Source organism: Saccopteryx bilineata, chromosome 6 (assembly GCF_036850765.1).
Source record: "Saccopteryx bilineata isolate mSacBil1 chromosome 6, mSacBil1_pri_phased_curated, whole genome shotgun sequence".
NCBI classification, from domain to species: Eukaryota; Metazoa; Chordata; class Mammalia; order Chiroptera; family Emballonuridae; genus Saccopteryx; species Saccopteryx bilineata.
Genome location: NC_089495.1, coordinates 109,276,759 through 109,303,240, shown reverse-complemented (window position 1 = coordinate 109,303,240; position 26,482 = coordinate 109,276,759). Strand labels below are relative to the sequence as shown.

General features: G+C 48.1%; 1 protein-coding gene across 1 annotated transcript; it reads left to right on the top strand.

The window, feature by feature from the left end:
* Positions 1-306: 306 nt before the first annotated feature.
* Positions 307-17,745, top strand: TMEM272 (transmembrane protein 272). Its single transcript, XM_066237530.1, is given in 4 exon segments — positions 307-442; positions 445-465; positions 468-553; positions 17,554-17,745. Coding segments are annotated over 4 exon segments (435 nt in total).
* Positions 17,746-26,482: the final 8,737 nt, after the last annotated feature.

The following is a 26,482-nucleotide window of genomic DNA, read 5'->3' as shown; positions in this document are numbered from 1 at the left end:
AAGAGGAGATTCCCCCTTGAGGCTTGCCCCGTGCTGATCAGACAGCACCTCCAGGCCACACCAGCGAATCCTTACTCACCTGTGTCTGCGAGTCTGAGAAGCGAGACGCAGCTGGGGCACCACGTTATACACCCGAGTGGGCACATGTACGCACATACACACACACTGCACACGTATGTACACGTCTTTTATAGACTCTGTTTCTCACCTTCTATCCCCTTTCCTTCCCTTACTTTGCTGCTCTGCCCTCTGCTCCCTGGCTCCCTGCTGGGACCCCAGTGTCTTTCACTGTGTGACTCCACCAGGATGAGGTGGCTTCTGCCCAAAGCCATGGTGGCTGACAACAATGATGAGGATGAATATTCCTGGAGGCAGAACTTACACAGATATTACATCCACCTCACCCTAAGCCTCTTCCTCTGGCTCATTCTGAGGCATTACTGGTCCTTTCTGTTTACCTGCCTGATGTACTCCTCATTTCCAGCAGCGTCGGGGTTACTGGGACAAAACCCTGCACCTCTGTGCAGTAGGGGTCCGCATGCTCAGCCCGCTGGTGCTGGCCTTCCTTGCCCTGTGCAGCACACACATGCACACACACACACAGGCACACACTGTTGCAGAGAGGGCATGCTGTAAAGAGAATAAAACCTTCCTTGCCCTGTGCAGCACACACACCCAGGCACACACTGTTGCAGAGAGGGCATGCTATAAAGAGAATAAAACCTTCCTTGCCCTGTGCAGCACACACATGCACACACACACACAGGCACACACTGTTGCAGAGAGGGCATGCTGTAAAGAGAATAAAACCTTCCTTGCCCTGTGCAGCACACACATGCACACACACACAGGTACACACTGTTGCAGAGAGGGCATGATGTAAAGAGAATAAAACCTTCCTTGCCCTGTGCAGCACACACATGCACACACACACACCACAGGCACACACTGTTGCAGAGAGGGCATGCTGTAAAAAGAATAAAACCTTCCCTGCCGGCATTTAGGAAATCACCAAGTGCAGTGAGCATTCTAGCAAGCTAAAGAAACTTACTTGCCGGGGCCTGGGAAAGGTGCCTTCACTCTTTTCAGAGTGGGAATTCTGTACTCATAAGAGTTTTCAAAGGGATTTTTTTGAAGGCAAAGAGTGAAAAACCTTTTAAACCACAGTGGAACTCCAGTGACTGGTCCAAGAGCAAGATTTGTTGGATTACTGTTGTTATTGCTGTGTTGTCATTCAGCCACGGGTACCTTGAAGTTACAGAAAGAGCATGGACTCTCAAACAGGACACATCTTAGCTTTACTTGCCTTGATGGTTTTTGTTATGAAAAGAGAAAGTTGCTCTTATTTGATGACTTCAGCTGTATTTTGGGGGAATGAAGGAGCATTCTCTCCCCACCCCAAATCAGATGGTTTTGATCTGACAGGTAAGGGCACCCCAAGGACAACTCTAACATCTGCCAAGGTCGAAGGAGCAAGTTCTTTGCTCTGGGCTGGCCTGCAGGTGGCGTCGCGGAGAGCCGCGTTCTGTCGCACTCTGCTCTGCGTGGGGCTGGGGCAGCTGCACTTGGCTGCACTGGTTATCTGCATACGTCTTTCCCTGGTTACCTGCGTACGTCTCTGGGATCTGCAACGGCAGAACCAGGCCAGGCCTCACGCAGTCCTTAACATCGGCGTGGTTTGTTTGTTTTTAGTGTTTGGGTATAAATACTGTAAGTAGCAAATCAACTTAATGTCAGGTTAGGGTTCAGAGGCCTTTTGTAAAACCATGTGTCTGGAAGCTCTAGACGACATTACATAGTGACCACTGCACCCCCTCTCGCCACTATTGTTGTGAAGTGAAGTTCCTGGGAGCTGTAGCTCTGTTGTCATGTGTCTGGTTGTCATGTCTGCGTGCCAGCCCTCAGGAATTCGAGATGAGGACTCTGTGTGTGCAGGGGCAGTGAGTGCCAAGGGGAGTGTGGGCTTCTGCCTCAGCCGCACGTTCTGTCTCTGTGTATTTACAAGTAGCTGAGCTGCTTTTCTGGTGGGGAGGGGTACATTTTATAAACAAACCAACCCCTGAATGGCCATCAAAGTGGTGTACCTCCCCTTATTAGAAACATCCATCAGCTCAAACCAAGAGGCTTACTCCTCTGTAGCTTTGGGAGAAATGGCCTCTGAGTCCATAGAGAGTTCTCCTGGAGAGTTCTGATGAGAGTTTTCATGGACTCCTTTGGTCCTGGTTTCCTCCCTGTCAGAAGGTGCTGGTTGCACCCTCTGCTGGGGAAAGTGGGGATAGCCCTTATTCAGCTTCATCCCTTTGGGTACTCCTGGTTTCATTTCCACTTAAACCGTGGACGATCAGAGGGTGTGCAACTTGTTGATCCTGCCCTCATCTGTGATGCCAACGCCATTGTCACTGTGCTCCCATGTCACCCTCTCCATGCTGGGGCCGGGGCGTCTGCAGGCTCAGACCCTGGAGCAGGTAGGTGCTCCATGGCGCTCCTCCCACCCAGCTTTCCCCCGGCCATGACTTCACAGTCACTCCCAGCCACAGAGCTAATGTTTGGACACAAACGCTGCTGAAAGCCAACAGAACCCATTTCTAAGCTCACTCCAGGACACACATCAACTAGTACCTCCCTTTACCTCTCTGACACTAACTCCTGAGCCAGGGACTTGAGAAGAATGTCTAGGATCCAGTTACAAAAGTGAGCCAAGCCTCTAAGGGCCGTTAGGGACAAACCAGACTCTGTGCTTGTGGAGATGGCGTGGCACCCCTCCGCAAAGGCCCGCTCTCCCTGGTACGTGGTGTGAGCACCACTGGCCGAGGCACACTACAGCTTAGGATGGCAGACAGCTCTGTCCTCTCCTGCTAGCTCCAGTCACAGCTGCACGTGGTGCTGGGAACGGCTCTGAGGTGCACTGAGACTCAGCAGGAAAGAGTGCCGATGTTGTCCGCCATGCCTGTGGGGCGTGGGAGGGGAGGAGGCTGCCCGGTCCCACCGTGGGGTGCTGACTCTGGGGTCTGAGGACTACGCTAACGGAGGGTGTCCCAATCACATTTTAGCACTATCCTCATCGCTGAAATGACACCAAGACGCTTCGCTGGTTGCTTCATGAGTGGCTTACATGGCGAAGTCTGGCCACAGAGGGGATGTGAAAAGGAAAGGATGTGCACTTGCCTCCTCTCCGCCCTGAAGGCAAGTGTAGCCGACTCCCCGCCTGTGAGCGAGAAGACCTGCGTCAGGGACCCTGCCCCCTCCCACACCAGCGCTCCCAGCCTTTGTTGCTGCAGCCTTGGCAAAGGTGGGAAGAGCTTGTGAAAAAACTGTGGGGACAAAAACGGCTGTTGGCAGGTTAGTGCTTTGGGTCTGTCAGCAGCCAGGTCTCACAGGCTGGAGATCCCCAGTTTCTGACAGGCATGACTGTCCCTGGAGTGCATAAGAAATCCTTCTCTGGATATAGAGAATGACTTGTCAAATATGCCTCTAAAAGTGGAACATAGTCTCTTACCCAGAAATGTCTGGAAGAGGATTTATTTTTTCTGTCCTTTCTTGGTTGGTATTTATATCTTATTCTATAACAGATTTGGAAGGTCTTTAAATATTATACTTGATACAATAAAATAAAAGAAAAATGTATAGTTAAAAACACTGTAGGAAAGCTACGATGGCTGGAAAGCAGAGGAGCAGAGGGTCTCGCTTTTCCCCACCCCAGTGGTGAAGACGTGTGCTCGTTCTCCTATGGCCCCACACTCACTGCCACTGCCGCTCCCGCCCCCACTGCAATGAGGAGTATCAGTAATGGGTTCTGAATGATTGCTAAAACATGGACGACATTTTTAGCTTTGAGTTTCCTTGACACCAAAGCAGTATGATGATCAGATATGAGTTGCACATTTTCTGTGGAGTAAAAAATATGCCCATCTCAGGGGAAATACAGGTTAAGTCTGAAAGAACAGGTTGATGGGCATCAATTCACAGGACACTGAGCGATTCAGCGGCACCACCATCAGCGTGCTATGCAAATGCATTAGCAGGCTTTGGATGGTAATTTTTTAGGGCTTCCCTCGATGAATGGTGCGATGGTTATGACAAGGCACATTTTAGGGGACAAGTTTGGTTATCCAAACTTACTCTTTGCTTGCATAATGGGCTGTGTGCCCTTTAAGTGACTGCCTGTTAACTGTTTCCTTCATCTGGGCTTTTGGTAGAAAGTGAACATGAGAAGCTCATGTTTGGTACCATTGGCAGGGCCCTGGACTGCAGGCTTCTACACTGGTGTTAAGTGGGCTGCGAATATCTGGAGACTGGAAGTGCCTGGCCAGCACTGACCCAAAGGGACACCATCCCTCCTCTGTAAGTATCTCATAAATTAGTGGTATTCGGGAGAAATGAACACAATAACACCTGAACCTTCCGGATGGTATGAAAACTCAAAGGACAAATCCAAGTGGCTGGAGAGAAAATCAAGTGTTCCTATCAGAGAAAAGACAGTAGCATGAATAACTACACACTGAAGCCATTTAATTTTATTTGGGCATCATGCTAAAGACCACCTTGTTCCATTCTTTGCCTGAATCTATAGAGATGGCAGTTGAAAGTGGTAAAAATAGGAGCGCTAAACATCTTTTCACATCAGTGCAAAGAGATCTGCTTCAGAAGTAACGAGTATTTGTAAGCCTCATTTAAATAGGCACATTCCCTATAACTGGCATGGTCTACCATTTCTGTAAGTCAAAATGGAAAAACCAGTTTGAAATTTTATTTTGCCAAATGAACAAATGAGAGCTCAGTTTGAGAAAAGGGTGATTTTCCCCTTCACGTGCCAAATGACATGAGCTGGGCTGAACCAACACGGCCTGTGAAATTAATTGCAAAGCCTTTGAGATTCAGGCCCTGTGGCTCACCTGGGGGAAACACAGCTGTTCCCAACAATGGATTAAAGCTCGTGAAAGAAAAAAATCATTATTCTTTTTGGTTTTCAGATATATTATGTTATTCATAAAACTTCATACCTAAGGAGCAAGTTATCATTTCAATATTGCATGTGTGTGGGAGTGCGCATAAGATCTACGCGGCAAGAAATGCAAGACGGAGTCTGCACCTGGATATCACAGAAATAATAACAGATATTTTAAGATACGTAACAACAACAACAACAACAAAAATGTACCACACTGAGATACCATCTCACACCTATTAGGATGGCTACTATAAAACACCACCAAAACCACCAGAAAACAACGAGTATAGGGGAGGGTGTGGGGAGACTGGCACCCTGAGCTCTGCTGCTGGGGATGTACAATGGCGCAGCTGTTGTGGGAAACAGTATGGTGTTTCCTTTAAAAATTAAAAATAGAACTGCCCTATGATCCAGCAATTTCACTTCTGGTTATATACCCAAAAGAATTGAAAGTATAGTCTTGAAAAGATATTTGTACACCAATGTTCACAGCAGCATTATTCACAATAGGCAAAATGTGGAAGCAACCCTAGTGTTTATTGACAGATGAATGTATAAACAAAGTGATATATATATAGATAGATAGATAGATAGATATATAGATAGATATAGATAGATATAGATAGATAGATATATTATTCAGCCTTAGAAAGCAAGGAGACCCTGGCCGCTGGCTTAGTGGATAGAGTATCGGCCCAGCATATGGACATCTCGGGTTCGATTTCTGGTCAGGGCACATAGGAGAAGCAACCATCTGCTTCTCTTTTCTTCCCTCTCCCCCTTCTCTCCCTCTTTCTCTCCCTCAGCCAGTGTCTTTTGTGTGTGTGTGTGTGTGTGTGTGTGTGTGTGTCAGAGACAGAGAGAGTCAGAGAGAAGGACAGATAGGGACAAACAGGAAGGGAGAGAGATGAGAAACATCAATTCTTCGTTGAGGCACCTTAGTTGTTCATTGATTGCTTTCTCATATGTGCCTTGATGGGGGCGGGGGGGTACAGCAGACGGAGTGACCCCTTGCTCGAGCCAGCGACCTTGGGCTCAAGCTGGTGAGCTTTGCTCAAACCAGATGAGCCCGCGCTCAAGCTGGCGACCTCGGGGTCTCGAACCTGGGTCCTCCGCATCACAGTCTGACTCTAACCACTGCACCACTGCCTGGTCAGGCCCTCAGCCAGTGTCTTGAATTGGCTTGAACATGAGTCCCAGGTGCTGAGGCTAGCTCATTGGTCTGAGTGTCATCCTCAGGTGCTAAAAATATCTCGGTTATGTTCACACATCAGCGTCAGACAGAGGTTACCCGGTAGATTCTTGTCAGGGTGCATGTGGAAGTCTGTCTGTTTATCTCCCCTCCTCTAACTTAAAAAAAAAAAGCAAGGAAATTTTGACATGTGCTACAATATGAATGAACCTTTAAGACATTATGCTAAGCGAAATAAATCAGTCAAAAAAGGATAAATACTGTATCAGTCTACTTATATGAAGTACCTAGAGTAGTCAAATTCATAGAGACAGAAAGTAGAATACTAGTTGCCCGAGGTTACGGGGAAGGAGGAACAGGGAGTTATTGTTTAGTAGGCACAGAATTTCAGTTTTGTAAGATGAAAAGTGTCGCAGACCAGCGCGGCTCCAAATAATGGTGCGGAATTAAGGACAGTTATCAAAACAAAAACGATGGGACCAGGAGGACTCTTCAAAATGCCTGGCAGTATCCAAGTACCCCATAGCCCCAGTTTGCTTTATTATATAGCCATATGCAAATCAAGGACCCTGATACAAAGTTGCACATCCAAGGCTAAGACAGGAACACTCCCAAGGCAAAAACAGGATACATTAGTGAAATCTACCAACATCTGAAAACAAACAAAGAGTCAGAGGAAGGGCATGTAGTATATATTGCTTCCAGCAACCCAAGGAAGCAAGTGGAGTGGGTGCGAATACTCAGCATCATAGCCAATATGGAGATGGAGGGGGGAGGACTTAGCCTTTAGCTAAGCCTCGAATCTACAATGGCTTGTTGCCATTTACAGTCCACAACATATCCCCCTTTTCTTTTTAATTTGTGTGCTGAGATTTGCACTCATCTGATTTCCTAGTTTCCCAGATTCTAATTTGGAGGCAGACTGAAAAAATACAGAACAAACACAAAATTAGTATAGTCAATGCTAACAGATACCCAAACAAACATTCTAATACATTACAGTGATTAAAGCCTTTAAGCAAACTCTTGGCCAATACAACAAGAACTCATAAAAGAGTAATGTCCTTAACATGTTCACCAAGTCCAAGTTGGCCCCAACACCATGCCAAATCCCTGAATAATGCAACTCAACCCGAGTTCAGTCTGTTAGGAGCTGTCACAAGGAGCAGGAGTCCAGGAAAAGTCCACATCCAGGAAAAGTCCGCATGGCACTGGAATTGTTGTCACAATTCTATACTTTGCAGCTCACGTCCAAGTCCCAATGACCAATGCTTCTAGCTGGTAATGATTCAGGTAGACTGGAAAAGCCATCTGCAGCATGTGTGGAGATGGAGCTTCTGTTCTCCTCTGCCTGGAGAGATGAGACCAGGTTGCTTTTCTCTGGAGCTCTGCGACTGTGGCGTGGTAAAGAGAACCTTGGGATACACTAAGCTGGGTGGCAAAGGTAGATTCATAATAGAAGTTGGCAAAAGGGGGAAAGAGAGCTCTAAATTAGGAGTAGGTCCCAGCCTGATATATGATGGGGCATTGAGGTAGGAGGAAAAAATGAGACACTATATATTAAACAAAGCAGCAGAAAATAGGACTATCAACACCCACAACAGAGATCTTGGAGGGGAGAATAAAAAACCTGACTATTCAGGCAAAACATAGTTAAGAGGCCCTTGTGCAAATGAGATCGGTTTACCTGCTTCTTGGAAGAAATACCCTAGGCTTATCCACAGTGTCGTAGATGGGGCTGATGGCCCTGGGCACCTTCAGCCTTCAGTGGCAAATCCCAGCATTCTGGGCAAGGTTAGGTCATAGTTGGCTGGAGCAGGGCTGGAAGAGACTGAACTCTCCCTTAGAGGAGCGAGGGGGAAGCCTACCTTCCAGTGTCTCTGTTTCCTCACAGCAGAGGCATGTAAGCCTGGAAGGCTTTAGCTCAATGACCTTCCTTTCTACTATTGAAGCAGGATCCAGATGGCATCCTATGAGACCCCTTTGGGGCGTTGGAGCCTTTAAGGGTGTATCCTAAACGTTGGTAGTTCCCCTGATCTCTATTGGGCTTTTTCTGCCTCTAGGTATCTTAAAAGCCATGCTCAGAAGATCTTGCTGAGGGGTTTGAGGATCCCCATCCGCCTATATAAATCTTTTCCATATATCTGGAGCTATTTAGAAAAAGACAAAACAGTGTTATTAGCTGGATCAAATAAAGAAGGTAGTAGTTTGCAGGCGAAAAAGATTTGGTGTCTCCTGTTCATCAGCATTCAAAAGAAATTTAAATTTTTTTTTAGTAAAAAGCATGATATGGTAGACCCATAGGAGTTCCAGGATATGACTACCCCCTTTTAAAAAATTTTTTAAGTTGACCTCAAAATATTTGCTGGGTACACTTTAATAATACCTTAACTTTAAAGATTGTAAGTATGACAAAATACAGTAAATGCTTTTGTTCCATCAAAAGAAATTTTTTTTTTTAATTTTTTTTTCATTTTTTCATTTTTCTGAAGCTGGAAACGGGGAGAGACAGTCAGACAGACTCCCGCATGCGCCCGACCGGGATCCACCCGGCACGCCCACCAGGGGCGACGCTCTGCCCACCAGGGGGCGATGCTCTGCCCATCCTGGGTGTCGCCATATTGCGACCAGAGCCACTCTAGCGCCTGAGGCAGAGGCCACAGAGCCACCCCAGCGCCCGGGCCATCTCTGCTCCAATGGAGCCTTGGCTGCGGGAGGGGAAGAGAGAGACAGAGAGGAAAGCGCGGCGGAGGGGTGGAGAAGCAAATGGGCGCTTCTCCTGTGTGCCCTGGCCGGGAATCGAACCCGGGTCCTCTGCACGCTAGGCCGACGCTCTACCGCTGAGCCAACCGGCCAGGGCAAAAGAAAATTTTTTTAAGTAAAAAGCATGATATGGTAGACCCGTATGATTTCCAGGATATGACTCCTCCTTTTAAATTTTTTTGAATTGATCTTAAAATATTTGCTGGGTAGACCTTAATAATACCCTGACTTTAAAGATTGTAAGAAATACCCGTAATTCAAAAGGTTTACAAAATACAGTAAAAGCTTTTGCTACATATGCAAGAGTATTGTCAGTTTTAATCACATCAAGAAGTCCAATAATAGAAAATGCATATAGACAATGAGCTATAACATGCTTAGCAGCCTCTCCTGTCCTAGCAGAGGTTACCATAAATGCAGAATAAGTATCCACTGTAACGTGGACATAGGATTGTTTGCCAAATAAAGGTGTATGAGTAAACTTCCATTTGCCAAAGTTGTCCTGGTAGGAGACCTTGAGGGTTAACTCCAAATGAAGGGACAGATTGTAGTATAGGACCCCTTGGACAGGATTTACCAATCTGCAGTGCTGCTTCCCGAGAAAGTTGAAACTGTTTACACAGGGCTGCAGCATTCTGGTGATGAACAGTATGAGACTGACTTGCTTGATCTGTCATGGTTGCTCCAAATAATTTTCTTTTGGGTAGTTTGATCAACAAGGGCATTCCCTTGTGCTAAAGCTCCAGGGAGCATGGAGTGAGCTCAAGTATGTCCTATAAAACATGGAGCTCTATGTTGACATACAAGTCTTTGAAGAAGGAGAAACTGCTGAAATAGTTCATCAGCAGTTGTTCCTAAGACAGCAGTCTCTATAGTGGAAACAACCATAAGTAAATATTTGCTGTCTGTATACAGATTAAAGGAGGAATATGGCAAATGCTGAAAAGCCATCATGATAATGGCATATAATTTTACTCTTTGAGCTGATTTCAAGGCGAATTATTTTAGTATAAATTTGTCCATCAATTTTAAGCCTGCTATTCCTGAGCTAGACCCATCAGTAAAGACTGTAGGTGCTTCAGGAATGGGCTCATTAACAATTGTTTTAGGAAATACAAATGTAGTAATTAATGAAAATTGAACTATTTTATCAGCTGGGTAGTGAGAATCAATTTGGCCTCTAAAATTTGTAAAAGCAAATTGCCATTTAGTGGAAGTTTCCCAGAGCCATTGTTGTTGATCCTTTGAAAAAGGAACAACAATAATTTGAGGCTCAAAACCTATAAGCTGTAAGAGTCGCCTACACCCCTTGATAATCAAGGAGGCGACAGATCAAAATACAAAGATAAAACTTTTTTTTAGAAGTAACAGCCAAATGAATCTATTCAGTAGGACCTGAAACTTGCCACAATAGTCCCGTTGGAGTGTAACTTGAGGGACACATTAGTAAGGCAATTGATTCTTCAGGATTTATGTGTTTTAGTTGTGCTTGTTGCAAGCCTTTTTTTTTTTTTTTACAAGCTTTAAAGCTCGTTGTACCGCAGGTGTAAGTAGCCGAGGAGAAGCTGGTTCAGCTGAACCTTTAAGAATATCAAAAAGTGGTTTCAGTTCTCCGGTAGTTAATTTCAAGGAAGGTCTAAGGCAATTAATGTCTCCTAACAGTTTTTGATTTCTTTTTAATGATAGATATAGGTGTATTCCATGGACTATTAGATGGTTCAATGTGCCCAAGCTGTAACTGCTCTTGTACCAATTGAGCAGCTGCCCTAAGTTTCTCCTGAGAAAGGGGCCATTGGTCTACCCATACAGGATTATCTGATTTCCAAGTAATTGGGTCTGCACAATGCCTTATTGGGGTAGCAGGAGCTACCAAGGCCCCTATGCTAAAATTTGATATCCTAATCCACACCTTCTGGTATTGGTTGCCACTTCTATGAGGGTGAGAATTCCATGCTGTTCTTTTCCCTAGACTCTTAGTGGGCAAAAATTCCTGATCAAGCATTTGAGTGTTGACTAAATTATTAGGACTGACAAGCAATGCTCCCATATTTTTCAAAACATCTCTACCCCACAAATTAACTGGCAATCCAGGGAGCACATAAGGCTGAAAAAAAATCCAGAATGACCTTCTTTATCTTCCCATTGTGAAAAACTAGAACTTTGTTGAGGGGATTTACTCTGCCCTATACCTTGTAATTCTGTGGCTGCTGCATGAGTGGGCCAGGAAGGAGGCCAATGTAGCTTAGCAATAACAGATACATCAGCCCCAGTATCTAAAAGTTCTTTAAATTTATACCCTTGTATTGTTAGTTCCATTTCAGGGCGTTCCTGACCTATTTTTTGGATCCAATTGGCAAAATCAGAGGAGCCAAATCACCGGTTTCCTTGGGGCCCCCTTTGCAGGGTGTGGCCTGAGAAGCAGAATTAGCATCCTTATACTATTCTTCTAACTGCCTGAATTAGCCGTGAGAAAAATTCCTGAAATGACTTATTAGAGCCCTGCTTAATTTTGCTCAATTCCTTTGTTTTGCCTGAGTATAACCTTACATATAACAAGACAATTTACACACAAAAAACACAAGTATAACATATAACTTTGACTAATCCTAATATTTAAATTGCTATTTGGCTCCTAACTCTGAACACACCTCACAATGCACTAACCAAATCAGTAAGTCTTAAGGATCTACATTCTATTCTATTTAACTTTAAATGAGCGCTCCTTACAAGTTCTAAAAACATTTTATTTTTTCTAAATATTAGAGCCAGTATTTCCAATTTTTGCATGCAAAAGAACCCTTAATTCAGGCCTTAAAAACAGACACATTTTAGACAACATTAAACAAAGACTAAACAGAGACAAGAATTAGACAAACCAGAGAGAAACCTGGGATTTCAGAGCACATCCAGATTAGAAAGATGCTTGCCTGATATTAGTCAAGGCATTTTCAGACAGAGAGACTGAAGGATGTGACTAAATAAAATCTCCTCGAGAAAACTTGCTCTCGGCAGCTGCTGGGATATTTTCTATAGTCGGTCCAACACAGGTCCCCTGCCCCAATTTCCAGGCAAAGAATAAGAAAGAAACAAAATGATAGTTCAGAAGATCATAGTTAAAACATTAAATAAAATCAGATTATGACAGGAAAAGCTGTAACTTTCCTAATACCTGAATCTCCTTTCCATTTTCAAGAAAGTCCAACTTCCACAGCAAATAATTACCCCCGAGAGACAAGCACAAGCAATCACCCTTCCAGCCATTTGGGGGAAGAGCCTTTGCCCTAATAGTATCTAATAAACCAAGTGAAAAAGGGGCAGTAGGCCCATACTGAACACAGCAAGTTTAAGCTCTTTCAGAGTTCTAAAAGGTATAGGTTCATGTTCTTGCACTAGTCTCTCTGTATCATCCTGTTTTTCTACAACAGGAAAATAGGTAAAGCCATCATTTATTGTTTCCATACATTTTGAGCCCGGTCTATAGCTTGTTGGAGAGGGGATTTCCCAGATTTTGAGCTATACACTCCGCAATCAGCCGGATAAGGGAACAGAGAAGCAGAGGGTTGAATGTAGGAAGGAGCCAAGGGCAGTGAAGGCCCTGGGGCTAAGGCAGCCATAGCCGCGGATCTTTCATCCCCTCTGTCATCCTCAGACTCCAAGCTATCCTTGTATTCACATCCCTCTGTTTCCAGCTCACCCTGATACTCTTCAGACAACAATTTGTCTTCATACGGAAACATTTCTACATAAAGGTCCCTTATTTTTTACCCTATCTGTCCCATAATCTTTTACTCCCGACTACACTTTCCCCAAAAACTTTCTTTACTCACTGTGCGCACTTCACTTTGGGGAGTTCCGTCACCTTCCTTCAGTTTTAGTTTCCTCATACTCAAGTCGTCTGTTTGGGCACCACGTGCCACGGACCAGCGTGGCTCCAAATAACGGTGCGGAATTGAGGAAACACACTTATCAAAACAAAAACGATGGGACCAGGAGGACTCTTCAAAATGCCTGGCAGTATCTGAGTACCCCATAGCCCCAGTTCGCTTTATTATATAGCCATATGCAAATCAAGGACCCTGATACAAAGTTGCACATCCAAGGCTAAGACAGGAACTCTCCCAAGGCATAAACAGGATACATTAGTGAAATCTACCAACATCTGAAAACAAACAAAGAGTCAGAGGAAGGGCATGTATATTGCTTCCAGCAACCCAAGGAAGCAAGTGGAGTGGGTGCAAATACTCAGCATCATAGCCAATATGGAGATGGAGGGGGGAGAACTTAGCCTTTTGCTAAGCCTCGAATCTACAATGGCTTGTTGCCATTTACAGTCCACAACAAAAAAGTATTCTTGAGATGGATAGTGGTGATGGTTGTACAATAACGTGAATGTACTTAATACCACTGAACTATGCACTTCAACATGGCTAACACGGTAAATTTATGTCATGTGTATTTTACCACAATTAAAAATAAAAAATAAAAGTAAAATTATGTAATTCTTAGTCCTTCCGAGCCTCCCCAGAATGATGGACTCTCTCAACATGAAATAGCTGCAAAGTGCAGGCTCATTGGGTCGTTCCGTGTGTGTGTTCTGCCACACATGCTCATAGGCTCAAAACCCAGTCTCACTCTCAGCTGATTGAAGGTGTTTGTGCCCCTCCTTTGGTGCGTCAGTGCCTCTGGCTTGGGGATAGGGATGGGGAAAGGGAGACATACCCCTCAACCAAACAAAAAGGGGGAGGAAGCAGAAGTTTGCTCCATAGAAGGGACTAAAAGAAGAAACCTAGGATAAACCACCATAAGAAGTGTCTTGTTCTGTCAGAAAAGGGGTTAGTGTGTGAAGTCTGGACCCAGACGGTCAGGTTGAAATCCTGGCTCTGCTACTTTCTAGAATCTAGTGTGATCTTGGACATGCCATTGAAGTTCTCTGTGCCTGTCTCCTCATTTGAAATGAGCTTAGTGAGCACAATGCTTGGCACATATACACATGGACAGTATTTGTTAAACAACAGAAAAGGATTTTTAAATTTTTAATTCATATACTGAGAGGACTGGATAGTTATGCTGCCATGTAGAGGGGAAACTGAGGCTCAGAGAGATGAAATGTCTCCTTGAAGAGGCCCCAGAGCTGAATGCAGATCTTCTGACTCTCAATCCCAGTTCTTGCCACTCTGTGTCCACCACCCCGTCCCTGCCTTATTGGTGACCTTCCTCGGAGTCAGCAGGGGAAGCAGGCAGGACAGGGAAGTGGAAGAGGGTAAGCCCCACTGCTGCTTCTGTGCTCAGCACAGACCCTGCTTGCCACGGAACGAGAGCCCTAGAACAGCTGCATGAGAGTCTGAGACCAACACAAGCCCGGTTTGTGGGCAGTCATTTCCTTCATTCACTTGGTTACATGGAGACTGGCCCACCGAGGCTCCGCGGCTGCCTTGCCCTTGGCCCAGCTCATCGCGTTGTGTCTAGTTCTTGGAAGGCAGACAAGGGTAGGGAAAGAAGGCAGACCTTTGCATGTTTTATGTTTATTTGCGTAAGTAATTCATGCACATAGTATGTAATTCAAAGACAAAAGGATATTCGGTACAAACTGACTTTTTCTCTTGCACCAGTTCCCAGTGCCAAACGCCCTTACCAGGGACCCACCCCCCACCCCCGTGGTGATTTGTTTCTTGCGAAAGCAAGGAAACCCTATAATCAAATGGATTTGTTCATTAGGGAATTGGTTCAGATGGGCAACAGACAGCACTGGTGCAAGACAGTCTGTAAGAGCTGGTGGACATCAAGAGTCTCGGGAGACAACCGGAAAGGTGTTTTTAAATGGTGTTCTCCTCTCGCTGGGTGAGTCTTGGGGGTCACTGTCTGCCATGTACATCTTTCTCGCGCTGCTTCTCTCCTCTGTATAAACTCCAGAAAGCAGTTGCTTTGGGTTTCCTCTAAGCATTTTGTAATGGAGGCTGGGAGCCCCTACCCTCTTCTTCTTGTCATGGAGGGAAAATCCAGTTCCTGAACCCATGCACAGACAGGGTGAGGACCTGTGTGTGATCTACAGAGCGATAACCCAGATGAGCATCAGGGACCCTCCCTATCCCTGTCTTATCCTTCCTTTTTCTTCCTTTCCCTTTGCTTTCATTCCCCTTCCCTATCCCCAAGTGCACACTAAATACACACAATAAGCAGTGCCTGGGCTTCCTACAGATTTATGATTTATAGTTATTCATCTTATTATCTAAGTGGCTTTGCCAAGTAAAATATTAAGGCACCACTGCCATTATAACCTTGTCTTCCATGATCTCATTGGCAGCTGGTGTTGCCATGACAACTAGGCTGGAGAACTGGTACTGAGCTTCAGTGGAAGATAATGCGAACACTATATGTGTGTGTGTGTGTACGTACACAGACTTCCCATCATGTATTTCTGCTGTGCAGGAGCCGTGGATGGATTTCTTAGTCCATACCTCTGCTTCTCCTCCCAATTTGGTCAAAATTAGCTTTAGGTCTCTAAATCAATAGGAAGGGAGCTTTGGAGGATGACTTTGGTTTTTGAGTGGTAAATTGGAACCAGGGACACATAAGAAATATTTTAGAGACTTTCTATCCACATGAAATGACGAAACTACACCCACTTGTTATCTCTCTTAAAAGTTTGTTGGTCCTAATGTATTTAGCATCTTTATCATTATTAGACATAGAAAGTCAGAGCTGGGAGGGGCCACAGATGTCATCTATCTGATCCTCTTTTTATTTATGTAGATGTGAAAACTGAAGCCCAGAGTGACTAAGCAGCTTGTCCCCCAAGTAGCGTACAGTGTGGGTTCTGGAATCATATTGCCTGGCTCAAATCCTGGCTCCAGCATGTCTTTACTTTGACCTTAGCTGAGTGACTTACCCCTCTAAGTCTCAGTTTGCTAGTCTGTAAATGGGGATAATATTGAGAGCAACCTTACTAAGTCATTGTAACAATTAGGTGAAATAATCCATGATGCTTGGCACATATAAGCCCTTGATAAATTTTATTACTATTACCCTGGGTCACACTGGGAATCAGTGGTAGAAACAGGACTAAATCTAGCTCGGCTAACTCCTGCATTAACTGGGGCCTTTTCCCATTAATCCCACGTGTCCTTTGTTTTGTGTATGTATCATCCAGGGGAGAGTGGAAGCCCTTTCTGAATGGGGGTTGTCTTTTCTTAAAACCTTCTATGTAGTGTGTATAATGCCTACACAAGCATGCTTCCTGCAGTCATGGAACATTGTGTATTTAAGGTACATGACATAGCTGTATTAGGAGGAGAAGGGAATGACAAGAAAATTGAAGAATGGAAATGAACATTTTGTGGTCATTTCATATGAAACCAAGCATTTGCTAAACTCTTAAAAATGTGTTTCATCTCACAACCACCCCGTGAAGAGAACATATGCATTCCCATTCTACAAGTAAGAAAACTAAGAAGGAGCAGGTATGCAGTAAGTGCAGGTTCACATGGCAGGCTGAGAGCTGGGGTTCCACCCTCCGTCTCACTTGAAGGTGCTACGAGTGCCTTCAATAGACTCGGTGGTTCAGAACAATTTCTCAGCCCCTCTGTGAGCCAAAAGCTTATTCCCTGAAGGGGTGAAAGGGATTCAGAACAGACTGACACCTTTTCCATCACTTGCACAAAGCAGAGTGTACAAAGCACAGTTACCTACCCCGGGGGCTCTAAAATATTATCCCAGCCAAACTGGACAGGCATTGAAAATCACACCAGGCTGAGTGGTTGTGCAGAATACCACCTGTTTAAACTTCCTTTCATCTCTGTCAGAAGAAGAGCAATGTGGTGGAACCACACAGTCCTCTTCAGGGGAACAAGCTGTTTGGGGGAAATTTATTTCTAAAGGTATGCTAGAGTAAAAACAGGCTGACTTGGGAGAGGGGCAATGATCCTACAGCCTCGGTAATGAGGCCATTAAATCAGCTCTCGGCTCTGCACATCTTACATAAGAGTGGCTCAGTCTCTGGTAGACTTGGGTAAACCAGAACAGAATTTAATGGAGTGAACCAGGAGCTGGAAATGGAGATCAGATGTGAACTGGGGTGCCTGATTCCTACATTATACGGGGCCCAGAAGAGGGTAGATGACTTATCTAGGATGTAGGTCAGCACAGCAACAGTCCTTTTATTTTATTTTTAAAAAACTTATGCTATATGTTTATTTGTTTTGGGGGAATAGGGAAAGCTGAAGAAATTTGAAGGAGTTAAAGGGGACCTCCCAGGCACTACATGGAGTTGCAGAACTAGAGGCAAACTCCTACTTTGGAGACAGATGTACCTCCAGGTGGGAAACCCAGTCCTGCCTCTTACCAGCTGTGTCACTGTGTACAGGTTACCAATCCGACTCATCGCACCTCCTGCTGGAGACGCGGGGGGGGGGGGGGGGGGGGAGGGGAGACCCTCCACTGAGTTATTGGGGGCATTGCTTGAAATAAGATACGCTGGAACTTAGAAAATGCTAGTGATTATAATAACCCCTGGAAAAATCCTTTTGGTATCAATAAACCTCTTCTTTTTATTACACATTATTTTCTTGGTAACCAAATTTTAGGAGGTGCACTGCGGTGCCATCTTTGCATCGCTGCCATACCCACCAGGCAGGTATTCCCCAAACACGTGCAGACGCGGGGTTTCAGCCCCGCGGAGACCACGCGGACTGGGAGCGCGGCCGCAGCCAGGCCAGCCCTCCCCCGCTCTCGGCTCCGAGGCTGGGACAGGAAGGGGCGCTCTCCAAAGCAGGGGAAGAGGGCGGGCTCGGAGACCCCGCCGCACTCCCCGCAGAGAAAAGCCCTGGAGGCCCCGGCCCTTACATAACCGGGATGACGTAACCGCTGGCGGTTCCCGAGGGGCGGGGGCGGGGCGGTGGCACCAGGAGCGCGGGACCGCGGGACGCGCGCCCCCACCAAATCCCTGGGCTGCCGCAGGCTTCGCCCAGGAGTGCGCGAGCCCAGAGTCCCGCTGCCGCGCGCGGCCGAGAGGTCAGCGCGCGGGGTGGGGCGCCCGCCCGTCACGTGGCCGTCCCCGCGAGTGAGCCGGGTCGGCGGGGACGCGCCGGTGACTTGGTGATCTTGCTGGGCCGGCTAAGCGACGGTGGCGCCCGCAGGCTAGCAGGCTCAGGCCGGTGCGGGGTCTGCCGGGGGCCCAGCGCCTCGGCGCTCTGGGACGGGCTGGCACCCAGGGCCAGGGCGGAGCATTGCCGCGCCCGGCTGGACCCGTTGGTACCAGGCGGCCCGGACGTCTGCCAGCCGCTGGGGCAGTTTTCGGCCCAGGCTAGTTCTAAACTGCTAGCCGACTACTTTCCTGGGTGTGTTTTTTCTCACGAATAAAACGAGGTTTGTGGACTGTGACCTTTTGCTCCAGCTGAAACGTTCTAGCGCAGGTTTCAGGGGCGCTTTGGGCCCTGCACCCAGGTTGGTGAACAGTGCTGGACCGTGTCACCGCCCCATGCTCACCCTCGCTGTGTCCTGGTCGGACTCTACCGTACTGCGGTTTTAAAGGTGGCCAATTCCGGGGGATGGAGAGGTTTTTTAAAAATTGATTTCAGAGACACAGAGAGGAAAAGAACATTGATTTATTTGTTGTTCCACTTATGTATGCATTCATTAGTTGATTTCTTGTATGTGCCCTGACCCTGGATGGAACCTGCAACCTTGGTGTATCCTGATGATGCTCAAATCAACTGAGCAACGCAGGGCAGAGATGGTTTTGATCTTAGAGTTAATTAGGTTTATGCACTGGTTCTCAACCCTGTGTGAGTGCATCACCACCGGAGAATTAAAAATACAGTGTACCAGTTTTCAGATTCTACCCCTAGAGGTTCTGATTCAGTTGGTCTGCACTGGGGCCTAGATTGACATCTTGTAAAATAATTCCCAAGGTGATTCTCACATGCAGCCCAGGCATGGCTAAGAGATTTCTCCCTGTGCTAAGGTTCTTATCAGTTCCTGGGGCAGCCTGGGCAAATTTCCATTGTATAGGACTCAAGGCATGTTCCAAGGGCAGGGAGTGGCTGCTGCTCCCCTCTCCTCACCTCACCCCACATGCTTATGGGAAACTTGCAGCCCCTCCTCAGGTGCCCCTGCTACAGAGAATGGGGGGGGGTGTAGCCGTCAAGGCCTGCTCCCCAAGTTTAGGCAAATACTCTGGCAGCCTCTTTCTTTCAAAGGGAAGTACTCTGGCAGCGGCCACTGTTTGCTGGGTCTTTCCATGTTTCCAGAATGCAGCGTGGAGAGTGTGAGTCAGCTTCCACCCCCCAGGAAAACATGCTTCTAAAGTCCCCGCCTCCCATGGAGGTGGAGGGTACAACCTCAGTGCATGTCTCCCTGTAGCTGTGCAGTTGGTGAACTCGAGGGAAAGACAACATCCTACTTTGATTTCAGTGTGAGTGTCTGTAGTTTGGGTTTACAGGGGTTTTTTTCTCCTTGGGGCTTTCATGAAATTTCTGATGTTGGACCCCTAAGCAGCAGTATCTAGTCAGTCTCCTAAACTTGCCCAACCTAGGTCTGAAGAAATGCTTATGTCGAAGACAAAGAACAGAAGGAGTGTGACGGGTCCTATAGGCCAGCCTGGCCCCACCCGCTTGGCCACAGCTCACAGGCTGGAGTTTGAGGAAGAGGCTTATAGTATTTGAGGAGCCACCCTCAGCAAATCTTAGTCTAAGGGTCAGTGTGGTGGACCGGAGGGTCAGGGCTCCTCAGGCGAGTCGACCCACAGAAAAGCCTCTCAGCTCCCTGCCCCTGGAGGAGGGGGATCTTTGGGGCCAGCTGACTGCCTGTTCTGTGGGCCCTGCTCTTCTGGCCCTGTTGTGGTTTGGGAAGCTCTCACTTGCTCCACACCAGTGCCTTCTCCTGGAGAGACCCCTATTTACTGACTCTTCCTAGAAGGGCTTGGCTCTTTCTGAGGAACTTCTTGCCTCTGGAAAAAAAAAAAAAAATCAGTGATCCTGAGACCCCACTTGTAGCGGGGCACAAATCTTACAGCTTCCTCTTTGGTTATGATTTAAAACGCTCTCAATGTCCCTAATGATATGAAGGGCTGAGGGACCAAATGAGGGGCTCAATTTTGCACAGGGAAGGTTTTAATGTTATTATTGATAATAGTAACAATAATGGCAACTACTATTTATTGCTCTTAATTTATTCCAAGTACAGTGATAAGTGGCTTCCATACATTATCTCACCTAGGCTGCCCAAGAAATAGCTTTTTATCCTGTCCCCTTTCTGCAGATGAGGAGACAGGAGCTTGGGAAGGTGAAGCCAACGTATGAGATTGCGCAGCTAGTAAGAGGGAGAGCTTTGATTAAAACCCATGTTGTTCCAGCCAGAGTCCTTATTGATATTATTTTTAGTTTCAAGTCAACCTTTCAGGAAGCTCTAGAATAGTAACAAGTTTTGCATACCCCACTAAGTGGGCCACAGACAGCAGAAGGGATGGGCAGGGTGTTCTCTATCAGCAGTCTCCGACAAATCACAGATGAGTTTCAGATGTGGGAGCAAGAGTATTCTTATAGGTCTCCTGATGGTGAGACAAGGGTGATGACTTCCTCCATGGCAATGATTTCCAAACCAGAACCAAGCTCATAAACATTCTCTGGCCTCCTCACCAGTGTCCAGGCATGTAATTGACAGCCATGCTATATTAGGGTGTGGGGCAGGAGACCAGCTGTTAGCAGCCTGTGTATAAACAACAGGGCATGTGGGAAGCTCTGGGCTGGTTGTAGAACCTTCAGGGAAGAGTCACATTCTGTGTGCAGAGGAGAAACCACTGAGCTTATTGAGTGATTGAGGCAAGCTCTAAGACCCGAGCCCACCTTGTGTGAGGGGCCTCCTCCTGCTGGTCCCTCTCCATTCTGCCTCCACCTCCCCCAGCCAATTTTGTGACCAGGAAATATGAGTCAAGTAAAGGTAGAAGAGGCATCTCAAAAGGCAGAGAGAAACAGTTAAGGAACTCAGGGTTGCATCTATCCATATGGAACTTTTGTGCAAATTAGAAAAACACCTCCTCCTCAATTTGCTTTGTTCTCTGCCAGAAAGCTGTCCTAATGCAGATGCTCCCAACACAATGAGCTGAATGGTGCCCCCTAGAGTTGTGCAGCTCACACTCTATAGCCCTAAGGAGACTTTGCTTTTTCTGAGGGGGTGCAGAGCTCAAATAACTGCCTTGCTTCTCCTTTCTTCTTTACTTGAAAACCTCCCCACTCTGCAGTGGTCCTTCTATAGCTGCACAGGGATCCCTGTCCTGCCATGAGTCCGCATGATGCTCACATTCTCCTAAGCTCCCCTCCCCCGCCCCCAAAATGGAAAAAAGAAAAACAATCCATCTATCAAAGGAGATTGGGTTTGGGGGCGTGTTAGGGGAGGGCACTTTGCAGTATCAGAGACAGTAGAGAAAGGTCGTTTGGATTCCAAATTGTTGGAACTTCCAAATAACAGGAAACTAATGGTGCAGAAAATGTAGGGGCTGATAAGATGGTTTATTTGTGTGGTGAAGGAGAGAAGTGGGGAGCTGAGGAAGGAAGGGGCTATGTGTGTGCTGGGAGAGGGCAGCCATGCCCACTCCAGTCAGTCTTCTCCCCTGCGCGGCTCTGTGCTCTGGCTCCTCAAACAGCCCTCTTCCTGTGGCTCCGCTGCTTCCAGGGTGGCCATGAATCTGCATCTAAGGACTTTGTTCCTGGTCACTTGGTGGTCCAAGTTCCTGGAATAGCTTTCTTGGCCACCAGAGGGAACAGTGGCATTGGAAAAGCAACTGCCATTGTGACAGCCAAGCGGGGGGAGCAGCCTGCTAGCCCGTGTGTCCACTGTGTCCCGTGGCCAGCCGGTGGCCCCGTCACAGGCAGGTCAGGAAGGGCTGTGCTGGCATGGCCAGGAGTCCTAGATAATAATCCTGTGTTGAGTGGCACCGCTGCCAGCTTGCTGAGCTGTGCCTTGAGCTTTAAACAAGAGGTGGACAGTGAGTGACCAGAGGAGCCTTTCCTCAACACTTAATTAATTCACAGGAGAGCCAGGCCGTGTCCTCCTGTCACAGTGCTTTCTGATTAAGAGCAGTGAAAGTCTCCAGCTAACCCTGGGCTAGAATCACGAGTGGAACTTAAAAAATGTGGATACTGGCCCTGGCCGGTTGGCTCAGTGGTAGAGTGTCGGCCTGGCGTGCGGGGGGACCCGGGTTTGATTCCCGGCTAGGGCACATAGGAGAAGCGCCCATTTGCTTCTCCACCCCCCCCCCCCTTCCTCTTTGTCTCTCTCTTCCCCTCCCGCAGCCAAGGCTCCATTGGAGCAAAGATGGCCCGGGCGCTGGGGATGGCTCCTTGGCCTCTGCCCCAGGCACTAGAGTGGCTCTGGTCGCGGCAGAGCGACGCCCCCGGAGGGGCAGAGCATCGCCCCTGGTGGGCGTGCCGGGTGGATCCCGGTCGGGCGCATGCGGGAGTCTGTCTGACTGTCTCTTCCCGTTTCTAGCTTCAGAAAAATACAAAAAATAAAAATAAAAATGTGGATACTCGTCCCTACCTCATGTCTTCTTAATATGAAGGGGTGGGTGGGGAGGAGACCGGGCACCCACTGCAGTGTGGTTGTGGATGCTAGTGAAGAACCAGTGTGCCCAGAACAACCGGAGCGGGGAGTACGCTGACCTTCCTTCCTCCTGCTGCCCTGCTGTCCAGACTGCAGGGTGAGAGCAGGTGGGGCCGCCTCCCGGGCCACTCCCCTAACCTTGGCTCCGTGCAGCGGCTCTCTAGGTACCCAGAAATGACTCCATCAGCTGAAGTATCCCCCCCCCCCCCCCCCCCCCCCCCCCCCCCCCCGGTGAATACCGGAATTCCCTGCGTGAACTCAACCGCCCTGGCCGCTAAGTGGGGTTGTGGTGGCCAGAAAAGTCTGCACGTCTCTCAGAGCCTCTTCTCCGGGAAAAATGGATGTTTCAACAGAAGTTGGGGAAATAGATTGAAAATTTATCACTCTGCAAGATGCTCAAGATGTTTTGGTTTTTATTTTTTCTCTAAAATCAAGTTAGGCATTTTCCAGAAGAATATTATACTGCTTGGAGCTGTAAAATTATCTCCCGAGTCAAGGTGAGGACTCACCGCATCTTTACACCTGGAAGTGCTTTGAAGTGTTGCAGGGGAGGTCAGAGAGCAGACGGGTCAGTTAAGAGGTTACCTCAGCTTCCCATGAAACAGGCCCCATTTAATAAAGTGAGTTATTTCAGTGAAGGAAGCAGGTTCCCATAACGGTCACTTCTTATCTGCCTAGCCAAGGCTTTCCCCTTTGCATAAACCTCAGTTGACGATATTATGGCCTTTATTGAAATAGCGTGAGTGCTATTTACAGATTCAACCAGTGATAAATATTTTTGAGTCCTTGCTACATGTTAAGCCAGTGGTTCTCAACATTAGACACACCTGGGGAGTTCTGAAACCTACCCAGGTCTGGGCCTGTCATCTGGAGCTTTAAAAACTCCAGGTGAATATAAAGGACGGCCTGTGGCAGGTACCCTGGGAGAAGCTAAGGATGCAGGTGTGACTGAGAAAAGCACTTATCTTTCATGTGTTTCAACCCTTTAAAAAAATCAGGACATTATCCCAGATGCACTGTCAGCACTGATGGGCAAGAGGGAAGGTTCCGGGACCACCATCACTGTCACACTTGCGGCTCTAACAGTGGGGACCGTCCGCTTAGATCACCGGAACAGTCTTAGCTTCAGGTATTCTTTCTGTGAGCCCATACGTCTTAACTCTTCATTTGGAAAAGCTGGTCTCCGGAGTTACAGCTTTCACTATAACGCAGTGTTCTGTTCAGTTCCACCAGGTGGCACAGTTCACCTGATTTGCTGAGATCCAGACTGAGCCGAAGGTGTCCAAGGTGAGATCGTCAGGGAGAGTGGTAACCAGGTGAGCTGCTCTCAGTCCCTCCGATGGGGGTTTCATGCCTCTCTGGTAAGTGGTAGGGGGTGGACCCCTGCCCATGCGAGGGCAGGGGCCTGTGTCTGTGTGTCTGCTCTGCAGGGAGCCTAGGCCGATGGAAAGCTGCAGGCGTGCTTTTCAGTAGTTTGGTCTGACCCGGGATACTTGGGGTTGTGAGGTCTGGTCCTGAACCCTGGGCTGCCTGTGAGCCTCAGCCAGGGGCCGAACCCTGCTGCAGACACACCACACCAGGGGCACTGCTGGGGTTCTCCTCCAGGGGGAGCCCACGCCACTGAGACCTGTGGAGGGTGGCTCAGGCGCCTGGAAGCAGGCTGACCCAAAAGCCTTCCAGTGAAGAGGGACAACAACCTTTTTGATCTTGCTGAGAGCCGCTTTCTAACCAGAGCTTTCAAACGCATTTTGTGGCTTCCACTACTGAGAGAGCGGAACCTGGACTAGCTACAAAGTTTGTGGGGTCCAGTGCAAAATGAAAATGGGAGACCCTTGTGTAAAAATGAAGGATTTCAACACAGAGAGGCACAGCATTCAAACAAGCATGGGGACCTTCGCAGACTGTACCCATGAAGTTGGCCCTGAGTGGCAAACCTGAACCCCCACTGTAAAGTGGAGAGAAGGGTCCCTGGGGCTGGCCCTCAGTGTCCACATCCCTTTACTGTCACTAGAGAATACCCTCCCTTCCATCTCGCCCCTCCTCACAGCTGGAGTTTCTTCCTCTCTCTTGTGCGTGCTTCACTCACTGACCACAAGTGAGAGGCCCAGGGAGGAGACAGGATAGGCAGACAGCACCCCCACTCCCTCAGGCTTGGACAATGTCCAAAGAAAAAAGATCCCCTTCCAATATAGAATGGAATATTTTGCATCTGTTCTTGAAGGTTATTATTATTATTATTTATGCAATAGCATTTTCAAAGCGAGTAGCTAGCTGTTCCTTTCCCTTCTAGCGGGAGCCCCTGCTCTCAGGCCCGAAGATGCCTTCCAGAGGTTGCGTGCTGGCCTGAGCCTGAGGGGGGCCAGCCTGAGGGCCAGAAACCCTCCGAGTGCCTGCAAGGGCTGCTGGCTCTGGGCTGCAGCTCCTGAGACGGAACACTGGCTCTCTGCCTGCAGATAACCTTCGGTTGTGCTGCTACAAGATGCGTCAAGAATACCAATCTGGCCCTGGCCGGTTGGCTCAGCGGTAGAGCGTCGGCCTAGCGTGCGGAGGACCCGGGTTCGATTCCCGGCCAGGGCACACAGGAGAAGCGCCCATTTGCTTCTCCACCCCTCCGCCGCGCTTTCCTCTCTGTCTCTCTCTTCCCCTCCCGCAGCCAAGGCTCCATTGGAGCAAAAATGGCCCGGGCGCTGGGGATGGCTCTGTGGCCTCTGCCCCAGGCGCTAGAGTGGCTCTGGTCGCAACATGGCGACGCCCAGGATGGGCAGAGCATCGCCCCCTGGTGGGCAGAGCGTCGCCCCTGGTGGGCGTGCCGGGTGGATCCCGGTCGGGCGCATGCGGGAGTCTGTCTGACTGTCTCTCCCTGTTTCCAGCTTCAGAAAAATGAAAAAAAAAAAAAAAAAAATGAAAAAAAAAAAATGAAAAAAGAATACCAATCTGGGGCACCGGCAGAGAAGGGTTCACCTGCATTCCAGCCTGCGGTGGTGTGGGCCATGTTTTTTACAAAGTGGGGTTCTATGGAAAAAGATAGCAACGTGGTTCTGTTTACAATATGGAGCTGTTCTTATAACCAAGGCCACTGTCTTTGGGAGGGATAGAGCTGAGAAAGGAGCAGACAGGTCTCCTGAGGTGGGGAGACAGGGCGCTGTTCACCTCCTGCCCGCCCACCCCGCGACGCACACGCACATACACACGCACGAGGTGGGCTTTGAACAGACCCTGGGAAATCCCCTCCTCTTCTGAGTTTGAGTATCTCCAGCACTGAGAGCGGGGAGGGCCGGGGCTCAGAGGGCCTGTCTGCTTGCCCGCTGGGTGTGGTTTCCCTGACTCAGTGTTCCTCCAGGCTGTGCCAGTGATCTGCCCCTCCCTGTTCCCTCTTTGTGGACAGGCACGGGGCACAGCTCCACCCCGTCATCACTCACAGTGTGGGAGTGCTGAAGAGCTGGGCTCTGAACTGAGTCCCTGGCCTACTCACCAGCCCTGTGAGCTTGGGCAGGGTCCTTAGCTTCCCGGAAACCTGTTTCCTCTTCTGAAAAACAGGGGTGACATACTTTATTCCTTGCTGGACAGCTGTTTGAGTATGAACCATATGTCAGACAGTGTGCTAGGAGCTGGAGGTAGAATGACAGAGGCAGATACAGCCCCTTACAGTCTTGTGGCATTCAAGTGATCAACAAGCACTGTCGGTGAAGCCTGGGTGCCGGCCGGGGCCTACCTGCCCAGCTGTGTCACCATGGGGGTGGGGGGAGAGGATGGTGTGGACCCTGCAATGTGTTTCTCCAGGACCCACATCAGCCAGCTCTGGCTGGGTGTGGTCAGTGGGCTGGGGTGGGAGGGTATTAGAGGAAGGTTGGTAGTGGGAGGAAGGCAAAAACAAGATACCTGCTTCCCAGCCACAGCTGAGTCTCCTTTGTGGTCCTTCCTTCTGGAGGCCACCCTGGTTCCTGGGCTGGGTCCCCCTCATCTCCTCTGTTGTCCCTCCAGCCTAG